Source organism: Urocampus carinirostris, chromosome 14 (genome assembly GCF_059441175.1).
Source record: "Urocampus carinirostris isolate Australia breed hairy pipefish chromosome 14, RoL_Ucar_1.0, whole genome shotgun sequence".
Taxonomy (NCBI): Eukaryota; Metazoa; Chordata; class Actinopteri; order Syngnathiformes; family Syngnathidae; genus Urocampus; species Urocampus carinirostris.
In genome coordinates, this window is record NC_142362.1 from 35,425,946 (window position 1) to 35,441,965 (window position 16,020).

At 38.5% G+C, this 16,020-nt stretch overlaps 1 protein-coding gene across 4 annotated transcripts; it reads left to right on the plus strand.

Annotated features, from left to right (window-relative positions):
- Positions 1-6: 6 nt before the first annotated feature.
- On the plus strand, positions 7-15,619 carry sgo2 (shugoshin 2). 4 transcript variants are annotated; one of them, XM_088352299.1, is made up of 10 exons: positions 7-219; positions 2,292-2,378; positions 2,478-2,653; positions 3,979-4,053; positions 5,322-5,384; positions 6,484-6,551; positions 6,614-6,753; positions 9,880-11,751; positions 15,261-15,375; positions 15,461-15,619. In XM_088352299.1, the coding sequence occupies exons 2-10, from the start codon at positions 2,297-2,299 to the stop codon at positions 15,474-15,476; spliced, it is 2,607 nt and encodes an 868-aa protein (XP_088208425.1). In that variant the 5' UTR covers positions 7-219; positions 2,292-2,296; the 3' UTR covers positions 15,477-15,619. The 4 variants fall into 4 exon arrangements, with proteins under 4 accessions (XP_088208425.1, XP_088208424.1, XP_088208423.1 ...); XM_088352298.1 differs by lacking the exon at positions 7-219 and adding an exon at positions 1,636-1,803 and having other exon boundaries at positions 2,273-2,378; XM_088352297.1 differs by lacking the exon at positions 7-219 and adding an exon at positions 1,636-1,803.
- The last annotated feature ends 401 nt before the right edge of the window (positions 15,620-16,020 follow it).

The following is a 16,020-nucleotide window of genomic DNA, read 5'->3' on the forward strand; positions in this document are numbered from 1 at the left end:
ATGGGACTACAGGTAGGAAAAACTGGAAGCGTCTGCGCACTGTAGCAGCAACAGCTATGTACCGCCAACTTTGATCGGCGTGCCTACTGCCAGTCTAAGCTAGTCGGGTCAAACTATCAGACTCTTCGAGAACATGTGGATGGAGTCAAATAATCAAAAAGAAAATGCAGGCTCATTGTGCTGCTTAGAATCTTGGAAAGCTGGAATAACCATTCATAGGTAAAAATGTCTTTGCCTTTATCAATTTTATTATTTAATCTTGTTGAGAGCTCCAGGTCCTCTTAGTGGCCTGCAATGTTTTTTAAAAAAATAAGGCTACACCACATCGCCAGACTCCCTTCCCTTGATTTTTGGAAGTACAATGGGAAAAATGTAAAACGGTCATCTTTCAGGGTTTTAGGAACGTTTTATAGTTTTAACCCTTAGTTACCATACAGTATATGGTCACTTTAAGTGTACATCAAAACTATATGAAAAGCTTCGTTTAAATTTGTGTTTTTTTTTTCTTTTTTAAAATATTTTAGAATATATTAGAATTTACTTTAGCTTAGACTGGCAAATGACCACATTTGGTTATGTTAATAATAATAATAATAATTTCCTTTGTATTGTCATTCTTTGGTTATGCGTGCAGATACAGTTTATGATTATTCATATACCTTGCAAAATAACAGATATAACATTGTTAAAAAAACGTGCACATGTTTTTTTTTCCTCATAAAATCCCCTTAACACTGAAATTGAACTATAAATAGTTTTTGTAAATGAGTTTCACACAAAGGGTTAAATTTTTAATGCACTTGTTTATAACTTGTATCATTGTTGACGTTGACATAAAAAGTTACCTGCGTAAAGATGTGTCTTAAATTGAGCAATAAATGATTTATTTTCAATGTACATATATTGCCTAAATGGGGACATTGACCTGACCAATGTGGCCGCCAAGTAGTCACACAAATTAGCGGGCTGGGCTGACCTATACAGTGTTTTGTGGGTAGCGGACCGCCTACTTGCGTGCCTACAAGGCGGCCATATTGGTTGAGTCAACGTCACCGTTAAGATAATGTATCTACATTGAAAATAAATCATAACTTTTTATCATTTTGAATTTATGAACTATTGTGAAAATACAAAAACAGCACAAATTTAAAATAAGTTATTTATATAGTTTGGATGTACAGTACAGTATACAGAAGTGACTATTATACAGTAAGGCCATGTAGGTCAGTTAGTCAATCTGGTCACTAGAGGGTGGGCTTGCACCGTCTATTGTTTTGGGACTTATTTCCAAGGTAAAACAAAAGTTGTTTTCTGTGGTGGTAAGATGTTTAAGTTAATAAACATTTACAATGTCCAAATAATATTTAATGTACTTGACAGCGCCACTACCACCCTTTGTATTGAATTAAACATGGCATAATTATTTTTCATTCTACATTATTTATTTTATTTATTTACCTTCCTTCTTTGTATTTCTACAGTTCGTACCGCTCCCTTAAACTTGATGTCTTTGTAATTTTGTTTGGATGTTTGATGCAAATTTTGTATAGAATGGTGCAATGTTCAATCTTTAAAACGCGTTAAAAAAATAAAAATAAAACATTTTGCTTACTTTCCCAATAGTCGACTGCGGAAGTGGAGGCTGATTGGCTCCTTTCAGAAGCTAAGCGGAAGCGCGGGACACTTTGATACTGTTTAAAAACGAAGGAAGCTGTTTACCGTCTTTTTTCTTGGCTTTGCCGTTTGTCTGATTTTTTTAGTGTTTATTTTCAACATAATCGCTTGATTCCCACCGTTCTCTGCGTGAGTTAAACACAGTTAAAATACACATACATTTCAGTGGCTAATGCTAACGCCAATATTGTCCTCTAGCCGCCCGACGATCATGTTCTGTCACTATACTGTACTAGTATACTTGGTTAATTTCAGTTTTCAAAGTAACCAGTTGCCGTAAGCATTGATTTAAAAATGTCAAATGGAAATGTTTTACGATTGCAAACGTCGACAGTTTGCAACTGACACGTCGGTAAACTTTGTCTTTGTATGCTCATGAACTTTACGGAACAATGAACACTCCCTTTAAAATGCATCATAGTTGTGGACTGGATTACCCGATATTTCATCAGTTATTGTTTTCTTATGAACTGACCGAAAACTGATAATGGCTAATGAATAACGAAGATAGAACAATAACGCTTAAAAATCCCTCCTTCCCACACAAATGTTTATCATCTTTATTTGTTTTCCTGTGGCTGGATTCGTTGCCTTAAAGCAAATTTATTTGAATCCAGTTGATATGCATCTGAAAGCAATGAAACCTCCCAAGGGTACTAGGAGAGAGTTTGCCACAGCAGCAAAGATTAAAAATAAAGCTCACAGTGAGTCTCATACATTTATTGAATTTTATACTGTTTTTTAAATGGGTAAACTTTTAGTTTTAACGTTTTCACTGTGCTCCTGTCATTTTCACTTACCAGACACCTCGTCCCTCCTCAAGTTCTCGTTAAAAAGCAACAACACGGCCCTGGCCCTTGCATTACAGGCTGAAAAATGCAAGTGCATGCAGCTAAAGCTAGAGAATGTCTTCTTGAAAAAGGCAGAGGAGTCCCTACAATTTGAAATGGCCAACAAGAAGCACAAGTTGAGGAAACTGGTGAGATAATTCACTCTAATCCACAGATGTCTGGATTTAGTCTTTCTCTAAACTGCAATATTCAAATCACATGATGATCAAAATTTATTGGAAAATACAATATTTAGAATTGAAACAATCTGTTTTAGTAGCCTCCAGTTGCTTGTACGTACTTAATCGTTGGTCTGAAAGTTTTAGACCGAAGAGCCATGAAAGCAAAATTATTGTTTTTTCTTAACTTAAGAGAGCCGTATAATATATATTATGAAAAAGTTCCCCCAAAACGCCAAACCAACTCTCCAGACAAATTTTTATTCAGCGCATTTTATTTCACTGAGTGATGTTTGATGATTTGATAAAATGTATTAAATAATAATAATGCCATAGCATGTGTACAATATTAATACAAATACAAAACTTAGTGTGTCTCCTGCAGTTACTTTAAGATCTTTGATGCTCATTTTGATCGTCGTTTTGTACTAAATAATGGTTTCAAAACAAGGTGCAAGCATGGTTCTTTTGTAAAAATGTCTGAAAATACTGCAAACGATAAGGATATAGACGTATTTATCTTTGGCACATAGACAAGGCAGACAAAAGGGAGTGCATGCGCTGTGTGTACAATTTAGTTCATCCTACCGCTCACCCAATTAAATTGCTAAGGGTACCTGCTCACATTTTTGGGTGTTTACAGTTTGTTCTGTGGGTTTTCATCATCAAGTGTCTCAGCATTGAACATACAATAGATTGTTTGTTTAATAAGCTTCCCTGCAAATGATTCCTTGGTTATGTACAGCCAAAATGGGGTCTGCTAATGTGACACCCTTACTTTAAACTGTAGTTAAGATTGTGCCCTATATGTACTGGACCAAACCCATGTTGTTTTAGTGTTGCTTTGCACATATCGGATTTGGAACAACCCAGACTTTGCATGAGCATAGTTTTATTTGTTAAATGCATGGACACATGAAAAGACCCAAATACAGCTTGCAAGAAATGGGTTCTCGACCCCTACACTAAAGCAATTTTGTTCATTGATGTGCCCTTGGTAAAATACCTTTTTAGCCATGTACCCCTGAGTCTGTGCTTTACTGCAAAATAATCTTGTCCCACTTTGTTTCTTATGAACAAAATTATCTGCTAATGGGACAGAATTTATTTGTAAACTTTACTAATAAATCACCAATAAGTAATTTGTAAAGTTAGCAAAATTGTCCAAGGCAATTATTCTTTTTCTAAAACAGTACTCAAGTCACGTATGAAAACGAAAAAGCTAATTTTCATGGAATTTCAAGCAAAAGATGGAAATCTGTACACAAACTCACAACAAAACCTTTTTTTTGCAGCTTCTCATCTTGAAAAACCTCCACAGTGACACTCTTAATCACTGGAATATGGTAGCTGAATTATTTTCTGACCATGTGAGTAGAACTAACTTGTTTGTTAAATTATCATTTTGTTTGTGAAAAACCAAAACTGCTTAATACACTACATTCAGTGGTGCATGAAAAGCTTTTCAGTTTGATGTATTTCAGAGGAATTTTATGTTAAGCGGGTATGTGTCACGTGAAAGACAGTCAATATAATAAAAGTTCATTTACTGCGATTCAAAACAGTAATTCATGCTGAGGTTGCATTTGTCAGCACAACAAAGTTCAGCGACATGTAGCCGCTACGATGAACTGGTAAGCATCCACACCTTTATAAGCTTTTAGATTGGCATCAGTGAATGGGGATACTCCATTTACACAATATAGGTACAGATCCTATGGACAGACAAGACAATTTGACTAGATGTGTAAATATGTCATGAGGAACATTGTATGGCTCAGTAGTTGCACTGGTAATGCGATCCTCAGTTTCTCTAAATAGTGCCCTTTGTGCTTTCTGAGTTGGTGAGTCACATCTGTTGGTAGCTTCTGTGCAAGTTTGAGTAAATTCAGCATTTATAGATTAAAAACAATATTTAAGCACTGTGAATTTAACTAACAATCCTCTACTTGGATCAACTGTCTGGGTGTTGCATGTACAAAAAATGTGACCGTCTGTTGGTTTGTTTAAAAAAATAAAATAAAAAATATGATAGCACCAGGTAGCAACTCTCCAATTCACGTAACTTAAAGATGTGTTTATGCGCACAGCAGGACCTTAATTGTTGTCAGTTAATGAGGTTGTAAATCAATTGTGCTAGGGGCGGCAGTAGCTCAGGAGGAAGAGCGATCGTTTTAGGATTAAGGGGTCCCAGTTGGAATCCCGGCTTGTCCGTGTTACATGTTGAAGTGTCCTTGGGTAAGACACTGAACCCCTAATACCCCCAATAAGCAGGTTAGCGCCTTACATGGCTGCACAGATCACGGCCGCTATTGGGAAATGTGAAGCACAATGTAAAGCGCTTTGGGAAGTCGTTGACTTGAAAAGCGCTATATAAATGCAGATCATTTCATCATTTCATTTCATAGTTTGAAGATGAGCAAAGTCACTTACGTAAGTCCATAAAAACTAGCAACTTAGCATTTTTTGCATGCACAATACCTTGTCAATCCCATTGTTTAAAAATCAAATGTCCTCTTACTGAGAAGTTTACTCTTCTTTGCTAAAGCTTATAATTCCACTGAATTGTTTCTCCCCTCACTTCTGTACAATCTTGATGAGGCATATGACTTTGTCTTGTATTTATTATATCTTGCAGGGAAGTGTTTACAGACCGCGTTTGTGTCCTTCTCTAGGCCTCACGGCACTTCTATTTGTACAGGTGCCTGTAAAGTACATTCACGTGACCATGCTCTATACACAATACATACAATATATAAATTATATACAAATATATGACAACTTCCATTAACATGCACTTTTATAGAGTAATGTAACTGCAGCTCAAGGGGTACTATGCTCAAATCCAACTTTAATATAAATATAATGGCTATGTTATCCGTATTTGTAAGTGTAATTCATCTTGTTTTTTTTTTTTTTTATCCAATACCCCTTTCAATACAGAAGCAAAATTACATGCAAAAAATAGTTTGGCAAAATTATGTTTTCATTGTTCAATATGCTTTTTCAGGTTTAGTGCTTACTTAAAGCGATAGTTATTTGGGGTGTTTGAAAACAAATTTGACTAAATTCATATACATATATGAAACATTCCATGTCCCAAAAGCCAGTTTACGTAGCCGGGGATCAGTACGCCAAGGACCCTTCCTTTGGCTGCTACCCGGTTCTCTACGCGCCCGACACCTTTGGCCTGTGAGGGTAGGATAGAACGGGAGATCGACAGACGTATCGGTGTAATGTCTGCCGTTATGCGGACACTGTCCCGGGGCCATTGTGGTAAAGAAAGAGCTGAACCAAAAAGCAAAGCTCTTGATTTACCAGTCGATCTACGTTCCTTCCCTCACCTATGGTCATGTACTGTGGATCATGACCGAAAGAACAAGATCCTGGATACTAGCGGCTGAAATTAGTTTCCTCCTCTGGGTGGCTGGGCTCTCTCATTGATAAGGTGACAAGCTCAGACATCTGGGTAGAATTCAGTGTAGAGCCGCTGTTCCTCCGGATTTAGAGGAGCCAGTTGAGGTTGCTCGAGCAGCTGATAAGGATCCCTCCTCTCCGCCTCCCTTGGGAGGAGGTATCCAGGTCATGTCCCACCGGCAGGAGGCCATGGGATGACTCGGGACAGATAAGAAGCATATGCCATAATATGACAATGTCAAAAGTTGATTATTATAATTTATTTGGATATGGATGCTGCTTTTTTAACGGATTTTAGAATCTCATAAACCCATAAAGTGCTTTCACATACCCCCATATGTGAAGCACTGTTTTAAACTTGTAATTTTCTTAACTGCCCTTAGGAGCTCTTTGGACCACCCGAAGCCAATGACGTCCTCCAAAATGACCTTATAATTCCCCTAGCTGAAAAGTGAGATTCACCTTACATTAAAATTTTTATAAGAATTTCAATCTCATTCTAACTCTTTTCAGGCTTTTGAATGTCACAGCGGACCCACCAGATGTTCCAAAGGATTCATCGAATCTTATACCAGACATGCAAGTGGGCATTCTTGAAAACAAAATGCCTGCAGTTTTACTTGGCCCAAGCAGACTTCTGACTTGCAGAAACGGTTGGAATGTCACTCTCTAATTTGGATTAAGTGTTGGGTCATGTATCTATTCATTCGCCCACATTTCTAAGACTGGAATAACCAATCTTCTCTTTTGCATAATCAGATATAATCGTTAAGGAAACCTTTTAGAGAGAGCACTTTGGTCTGTTTTACCATTGAGTAGATCTGTGGTCGGAAACAACTGAGCTATGGGGGGTTTAGTACCTGGCCGCACAGAGAGAGGGAGAAAAAAAACCTTCTATCCAATTCTTTCTTATGTACATGCATTTTGTTTTGCCCCCCAGAAAACTCAAGTTTACAGGACTGTCTCAGAAAATTAGAATATTGTGATAAAGTTCTTTATTTTCTGTAATGCAATTTAAAAAAACAAAAATGTCATACATTCTGGATTCATTACACATCAACTGAACTATTTCAAGCCTTTTATTATTTTAATATTGCTGAATTTGGCTTACAGCTTAAGAAAACTCAAAAATCCTATCTCATAATATAAGAATATCATGAAAAAGTATACAAGTAGGCTATTCAACTAATCACCTGAATCATCTAATTAACTCGAAACACCTTGCGAGGGTTTCCTGAGCCTTAAAAACTAAACTAAATCACAAGTATGGGGAAGACTGCTGATCTGACTGCTGTCCAGAGGACCATCATTGATACCCTCCATCAGGAGGGTAAGACACAAAAAGAAATTTCTCAAAGAGCAGGCTGTTCACAGAGTGCAGTTTCAAAGCATATCCACAAAAAGTCTGTTGGAAGGGAAAAATGTGGCCGGAAACGCTGCACAACCAAGAGAGATGACCGCAGCCTTAACAAAATTGTGAAGAAGAGCCGCTTCCAGAATTTGGGGGAGCTTCAAAGACAGTGGGCTGAAGCTGGAGTCCAGGTATCAAAAGCCTCAGTTCACAGACGTGTCCGGGAAATGGGCTACAATAGCTGTATTCCCATGGTCAAGCCACTTCTGAACTCAAGACAACGGAAGAAGCGTCTGACTTGGGCTATGGAGAAGAAGCACTGGACAGTTGCAGAGTGGTCCAAAGTCCTCTTTTCAGACGAAAGCAAGTTTTGCATTTCATTTGGAAGTCAAGGCGCCAGAGTCTGGTGAAAGGCTGGAGAGGAGCAAAATCCAAGTTGCTTGAAATCCAGTGTGAAGTTCCCACAGTCAGCAATGGTTTGGGGAGCCATGTCAGCTGCTGGTGTTGGCCCACTGTGTTTCATCAAGTCCAGAGTAAATGCAACTGTGTACCAAGAGATTTTAGAGCACTACATGCTTCCATCTGCTGAAAAGCTCTATGGAGATGAGGATTTCATTTTCCAGCATGATCTGGCACCTGCCCACAGTGCCAAAAACCACCAGTAACTGGTGCACTGACCATGGCATCACTGTCCTTGATTGGCCTGCTAATTCCCCTGACCTGAACCCCATCGAGAATTTGTGGGGTATAGTTAAGAAGAAGATGAAAGACACCAGACCTACAAATGCAAATGAGCTGAAGGCCGCTATCGAAGCATCCTGGGCATCAATAACACCTCAGCAATGCCACAGGCAGATTGCCTCCATGCCACGCCGGATTGATGCATAGGAAGTATTCTAATATTTTGAGATAGGATTTTTGAGTTTTTTTCAACTGTAAGCCAAATTCAGCAATATTAAAATAATAAAAGGCTTGAAATAGCTCAGTTGATGTGTAATGAATCCAGAATGTATGACATTTTTGTTTTTTTAATTGCATTACAGAAAATAAAGAACTTTATCACAATATTCTAATTTTCTGAGACAGTCCTGTGTATGCACGTCATATCGATGTTTTAAACGTAGTAGATCATCATAACTGAGCAATGATTGATCTGTCATTAAATATCGCAGACCACATTTGCTCAACATTGGATGCAACAGGAATCAATCCCAGATCACAGCAATGAGAGAGCTGTATCTTAACCACTAAGTCACAAGGATTGTGTATGACTAAGAAACAGGCATCAAATTTTATCTCGGCGTCCCACAATATTTACTCATAGTGCCAACGCTGTCAAACGTTGTAATGAGCATTAAGAGAAAGCGTGATAATGAGATAAAATCTGATGCATTTTCCTATGTAATCTTCATCCCTAGGAGTTTTGTAATTACACAGTGGATTTGGGCTCATTATTGTTATGACTAGTGCTGTTTGTACAGACGCTGCCCTACTTACGAACGAGATTCTGGACGATCGTTCGCAAGTTGACTTTTTTCGTAAGTTGCTTCAGTGAAGGTTTATATAAGTATGTTTAAAACTTTATAAGTAACCTGGATTTTTATGTACTAAAAAAAAAACATTTGATAAAATAATATGCTCTATAAACATAAATCAAGTTAAGTGTAGCTTACTTTTGGAAGATATGCTTTAAAAGGTTCCTCCTCTGTGGTAAAAAGTGGTCAAAAAAAGCGTTCCAACCATTTTCTCAACCCCATCAAGCTTACTTATTCCACTTTCATTTCAAAAGAAAAGGCTCGCTTCTTTTTTTACACTTTACACCAATCATATTGAATGGATGCACGAGATATTAAACAATAAAAACGTCAAAGTTCTGAGCGCGCTGGAGATTCAGTACAGGCAGCACTGTATGTTTACACGCTAACTAGGAAGAGGAAGCAGATTTTTTTTCCTCCAGGTGAATGCTGGGTGACCTCTCACAGCGCCACACGCCGGTAGCGGCTGAAAGCACTACAGCAATGTCCGGTACTCTGAAAAGGCGCACTCAATAAAAAAATGTAACTGACAGCAATGTATGGATATTTTTCGACATTCTGAAAAAAATGTTCTTATCTACAGTTTTATGTAAGTTGAATGGTCGCAAATAGGGTAGCATCTGTATTACTTATGTTGTTATTATTTAGCCATGCCGCCAGAATACAGCCCGACATTAAACAGGTCCGTGGTACAGAATAGGTTGTGCACCACTGCTAGATGGTTGATTATATTTTTCAGTTATTAATTCTTTCCCCGAAGTTACGTAACATGGTTATATCTTAAAATATAGAATAGATATCCCAACACTTTCATCTATACAAAAGTTTGTTTTTCTAGTTGCACTGTTCTGTCTATAAAACATTGATTTGTGTTACTTTTCTTAACTCCACAGCAAAAACTGACGAAGAAAAAAGGAATTCATTCCACAAGGCACTCGAGATGGAGTTATCTCAACATTCTAACACCTTAAGGGAGGAAGTGAATACCCTGTCAAAATGGGAATCCCATTCAGGTTCTGACACTTTGCCATGTCGATTGAGCGACCAAACATTGTCAGCTGCCTGTACAGCTGAGACTATGGTTGAAGAAAAAAGGAATTTATTCCACAAGGCACCCGAGATGGAGTTATCTCAACATTCTAACACCTTAAGGGAGGAAGTGAATACCCTCTCAGAATGGGCATCCCATTCAGGTTATGACATTTTGCCATGTCGATTGAGCGACCAAACATTGTCAGCTGCCTGTACAGCTCAGACAATGGTTGAAGATGACTTAGTTGTTCCTGAGAGCCCTGTTGTTGTCAGTCCACCTTCGGAGATAGCTCAGTGTAATGCTGCAGAAATTGACATTCAGGATTTAACGTTGGAAATGGCACCTAAGAAACGGAAATCAAAGAAGAAAAAGATGAGTAAGGTTGTTCCATCAAGTTCAACAGATAGTTCAGAAAGTTTAGATGATGCACATTGTAGTGTTAAGGAGAAACAGCCAAGACCTAACAAGAGTCACAATGCTAAATCCAAAAGTAAATTCACATCACGTATTCCCAAAATAACGAATTCCAGGGTCGGCAGATGTCAAAAGGTAAAATCAACAAAGTCAACGGTGGACTCAGGAGATTCTTCAGGCCCAGATATGGCTGAAAATCTCATCAGTCCTGAGATTTTTTCTTTTAATCCCAATGAGAATCAAATATCTCCTGCGAAGAAAGATTCTTCAGAAATAAGGTCGAACATAACATACAGAAAGTCCAGAAAGAAAAGTCGATCAGGGTTCTTGATTACCAGTACCAGTGATATGCCAATATTGCAGCCTGGTGACCAAGAGGATAGAGCGTCCATTCATTCTTCCCTAGTGTTCGAGGATCTGAACAATCGTATATGTGGATACGAACCCTCTGTCATAACTGAGTCTCCCATGTCTCAAGGACGTATCGAGTCAAGGCGCAGAGACACATTTTTTAAACCAACAGGGTTGTCAAAAAATGATGACTCCATCTGCATTGTCGAAAAATCCTCGGAACATAGTGCAACCAGAGATGGAGCTTGTGTTGCCGCTATGTATAAATCGCGCAAGCAGCCTATGATGAGTATTCAAAATGCAGAAAGCATTACAGTTAACTTGAGCAGCGTTGAGAACCAAGGCAACATTTTGCCTCTGGAAAATTTATCATTTGCAAGTTGTGAGTTTCAGGAGGCCAAAAAGGCTAGGAAGGAGTTCTTGAGAAGGTCCAGCAGGAACAAGTCAAATTCAGCTAACGACTCTATCATTCATGCAATGAATATCAACAACAAACCATGTCATGGCCAAGACGCTTGTCCAGCGGAAGATGTGACTTGTATTCTGGAACCCAGTTTCTCCCCTAACTGGAAATACTTTGCAGTATTAGATGATCCTGCTTCACATAGTGAAGATAATAACATATTTACGTCAAAGTCCAAGCTGGGAAGGAATTCTAAATGTTACCAAAGGACATCCAAACGTCCTCCACAAGTCAACAACAGAATAGATCTCAGGCGGACATTTGATGTTTCCATGACACCCACTAACCACAAAATTTTAGCTTCAGAAGAGATAGCTTCAGATGAGGGTGATCCAGCTCCTCGGCAAGAAAATGACTTGCTCACCGCTGAGATGCCAACACAGTTAGACAATTCTGTTGCAGGCTCGGAGCCAGGATTTTTGACTTGCAGTCCCAAACAACACACCTCTATTGGCCAAAGAGTGACGAATGAGACTGCCTTGAATACCCCTGCTTCTTTTCCAGGTAATGTGAATATGTTTAGGCAACATTAACATTAATTTATAAATATGGTAAAAACTCGGTACTCTAAATGACTCTGTATTAAAACTAAACTGTGTTTCACCCAAAAATAAAGTACAATTTTGCTTAGGTTATTTAACAAAAATTGGAACTCAGACAAGCTTGGACATAGCCAAACTCGTGGCTGAGTGAGATGAGCGGTCTTTTTTGGCCTCTCTTGCCCAGCCAGGGAGTATTAATTTTAGAGAAAATTTCAATCAGACAATCCGTGTTGAGAAATTGTGATGTGTGTTTTATTGGATTTGTAATAATAATAATAATGGGTCCCAACATAAGTGGTGATAAGTAAGGCTGCAATTACTACCTTATTAACTATAAGTCGCTCCGGAGTATAAGTTGCACCTGCCAAAATGCGTAATTAAGAAGAGAAAAACATGTCGCACCAGAGTATAAGCAGGGATGTGATTTTTTCCGCTAATTCGCGGAATTCCGCTTTTTTTATCTCCAAAAATAAAATTTTAAGATTTCCGATTTTTTAATTAGTAAAAAAACCGATTTCGTCTCTACAGCATTCCATTTTAGTGTTTCCGTAACTGAAATGAAACGTACTTGCGATTGGTTGAAGTCTCCGTGTTGACCAATAAACGCGCTTGTTATAAAGGCGTAGGAGTATGCCATTGTTCATTTCTCACACGTTTTTGCCGAGTGTTTAAAGAAAGATGTCCGAGATCGAACGCAAAGATGCTCCGCGAGGTAAAGAAATTGATAAGATCGTAAAAAACAAGTTTCGATCGGACTGGTTGGAGAAGGAATTATCTACAAATGTTGGAAAGAAGACTGTGACGAATTTGTTCAGTGACTTTATTCGGAAGATCGATCGTGCCGGGAAAGCGCTTTGCATTTGATGCCATGATACCATTGTCTATGGTGGGAGAGGTTTCAAAGCTCTTGAAAGTCACGCAAAGAGCAAAAAGCACGTGAAAGAACTCCAGTCAAGAACAACAAATTATTCCATCGCTGGTAGTTTCGGTGCCCAAACGAAAACTCCAAAACTTTAAGGCCTCCATCCCTTATTGACACCACAAACGGAAGCGGTAATAGAGAGACGTGATCCACCCGAAAAACCTGTACCAGTTGCTGATAGAGTCGTGAATTTTGAGGTAGGTGGTAAACTTTTCAAATTTATTTGAAAGTTTTCCCCTTTTTTTCGAAAATATTATAACGTAATAAAAATGGCCATAAATATTTAACAATTACAATAATAGATTTTCATGTGTACATTACACCAACACTTTACTGTAGGGCCTATACTTATTGTACTTTCATTTATAGATAACATCTTCTGCTATAAAAGACATTTGTGGTATGTTCTAATATGAGTTACTTTTTATTTGGTCATGATACAATTATTTCTTCATGAAATTTGAACTCTTCAACATGATTTATGTGTTAACTTAGTAATCACATGAGTTAGATATGATGATATTCTCAGTGATAGTTTTTAAAAGCAAAGGCAGTCCAATGTTTTTTAATGTGACTGATTTTGAGTTTACTTAAACTGTAATTTTATATGGATAGTTCAAAATACATTGAAAATTGATGCTGTTGTTTTGTCTATTTCTTTGTCATCTGAGTGCATTGAAAGTACTTAAAAAAACGTAAAACCCATGAGCTCCGGGGGGCTTTGCCCCACTTGTCCCCCCACCAGGGCACTGCCCTGGACCTAGCTGGGTGCCCGCGGCCCCCAGACCCCCGCCTAATTTTCAGATAATTTCACTTTGGTCAAATCACATCCCTGTATAAGTCGCATTTTAAGGGGAAATTTATTTGATAAAGCTGAACACCCAAAACATCCATCCATCCATTATCTGCACCGCTTATCCTCATTAGGGTTGTGGGGGTGCTGGAGCCCATGCCAGCTATCTCCGGGCAGTGGGCAGGGAACACCCAGAACTGGTTGCCAGTCAGTCACAGGGCACACAGAGACGGACAACTCACTCACTCATTCACATCTAGGGACAATTTAGACAGTCCATTAACCTGACATGCATGTTTTTGGAATGTGGGAGCAAACCAGAGTGCCCAGAGGAAACCCACCGTAGCACGGGGAGAACATGCAGACTCCGCACAGGGAGGCTGCGGTAGCTGGACTTGAACCCTGCACTATGGGGCTGGGTGTTTTTTTTTTTTTTTTGTCGACAACATCAACTTATCATTGCAACCCTGGTGAAAAGGGGAAACAAACTATAAGAACGACCATCAATTAATATTTATGATATTTTGTCTTCAACATTCAGTGCACTTGGCAAAATCTCGATGCTTTGTTTAAATTACAGTCTGATTTTCCTAGTCCGCATCAGTTTTAAGTCAGCTGCTAGGCGTCGGCCAAGGTAAACAGCCAGGGACACGCCACGTCAACACACTGCAGTTAGGGAGATCTACGAGAAGGACGTGGCAAGTCTGATTTTGCCACTAACACCCTTGCGACCATTCACCTTGAAAAAATAAAAGATTAGCCGCATCATATTGTTAGCAGCAGTGTTTAAAAGGTAGAAAAAAGTAACGGCTTGTAGTCTGGAATTTACGGTACCAAGTGGAAACATTTGTTGGAGAGGGATGGGTGCCACCAGGCTGTACTTTCCCAAGATACACAACAGGAATTTGTGCCCCTACGACTCAAGTGGTTAAGGGATCTTTTCACCACTTGATAGGATCAGCTTCGTATCTATTCCATTGAGTTACAGACGCTGCCCTACTTACAAACAAGATAGGTTCCGGACAATCGTTCGTAGGTTGAATTTGTTCGTCAGTTGCTCTAGTGCTTATTTTGTATGTTTAAGGTTTATACAAGTATGTTTAAAGCTTGTATAAGTAACCTGTGTTGTTTTGTACTAAAAAATAAACGTTTCATAAAAATATGCTTTATAAAGATGAATAAGGTTAAGTATAACTTACTTTTGGAAGATAAGCTTCAAGAGGTCCTCCGTGTTAGAGAGTGGCAGAAAAAAAGCGATCCAACCATTTTCTCAACCGCATCAAACTTTCTTATTCCACTTTCGTTCCAAAAGAAACGGCTCGCCTCTACACTTTACACCAACCATATTTAATGGGTGCACGAGATATCAAACAATAAAAATGTACTTAACGCGCTTGAGATAATATAGGCATAGTATAAACTTGTATATAGACTGTTTACACACGAACTAGGAAGAGGAAGCAGATTTTGTTTTCTTCCGGGTGGATGCTGAGTGACCTCTCACAGTGCCACATGCCGGTAGCGACAGAAAGAAGCACTACAGTAATGTCATGTACTCTGAAAAAGATGCACACTATCGACATCCCCCCCAAAAAATCTACCGTTCATCGGAAGTCGAATAGTCGTAAGGAGGTGTCTACTGTTAAAAATGTCAACTGTTTATGGTTGAAAACAATACCTAACCAATTTGGTGTTTTTACTCAATATAAAGCAGACAAATGTGTGAAAAGTGAGAATATGGCATTGTGTTTTGCAGAAAGTAGAGTGTTAAAATCAGTGACCAACACTTTAGCTAGCCCAGATGAAGAGAGCCAAGGAAGGAGCAGGAGATGCAAGGGCTCGGTCAATTACAAGGAGCCAAAACTGAACAGGTGAAAGTCATTTTTTGCCATCAACTTCTTTCATGTAAAATGATAGAACAAATTCTGACTTTGTCTTTTTGATTTTTTCTAACAGAAAAATGCGTCGTTAAGACACCTTGTTCTTTATCCCTTCTTGGTAAAATTAGTTCAAAGGTGACCCAAACACTTTTCTTTACTTTTGTGGACTCCACGATAAACATTTTTGCTCATAACAGTTTATGTTTTGAGAAATAAAGGCAATGTCCTAATCTGATGCTATGATTACTGTTATGTGTTCGTAACCTCTTTGTCTCAATTACTGTAAGCAGGGTTTGTGAGGGTGCTTGAAATGTTTAAAATGCTTGAATTGTATTTTGTTTTCTAAGATTAAAAGTGCTTGGATTTTTGACACTGCTCTGCGCTTAAAGGGACAGGTGCAAGACACACCTCGACAGGGCACTTTAAAATGTGTATTAGTGCGAAGATAACGAATCTATTTAAGACATTTCTTATGGGCATGCAAATTATGAAGGTAGTGTGGTAAATTGTAATGTGAATAACTCCCTGCAACTGAAAATATAAGCTAAATATTACTGTCATTTTACCCATCACCTATCTGGGAAGAGATTTGTCTCAAAAATATTAACGCACGTATTGTTCAGATCCACAAATATA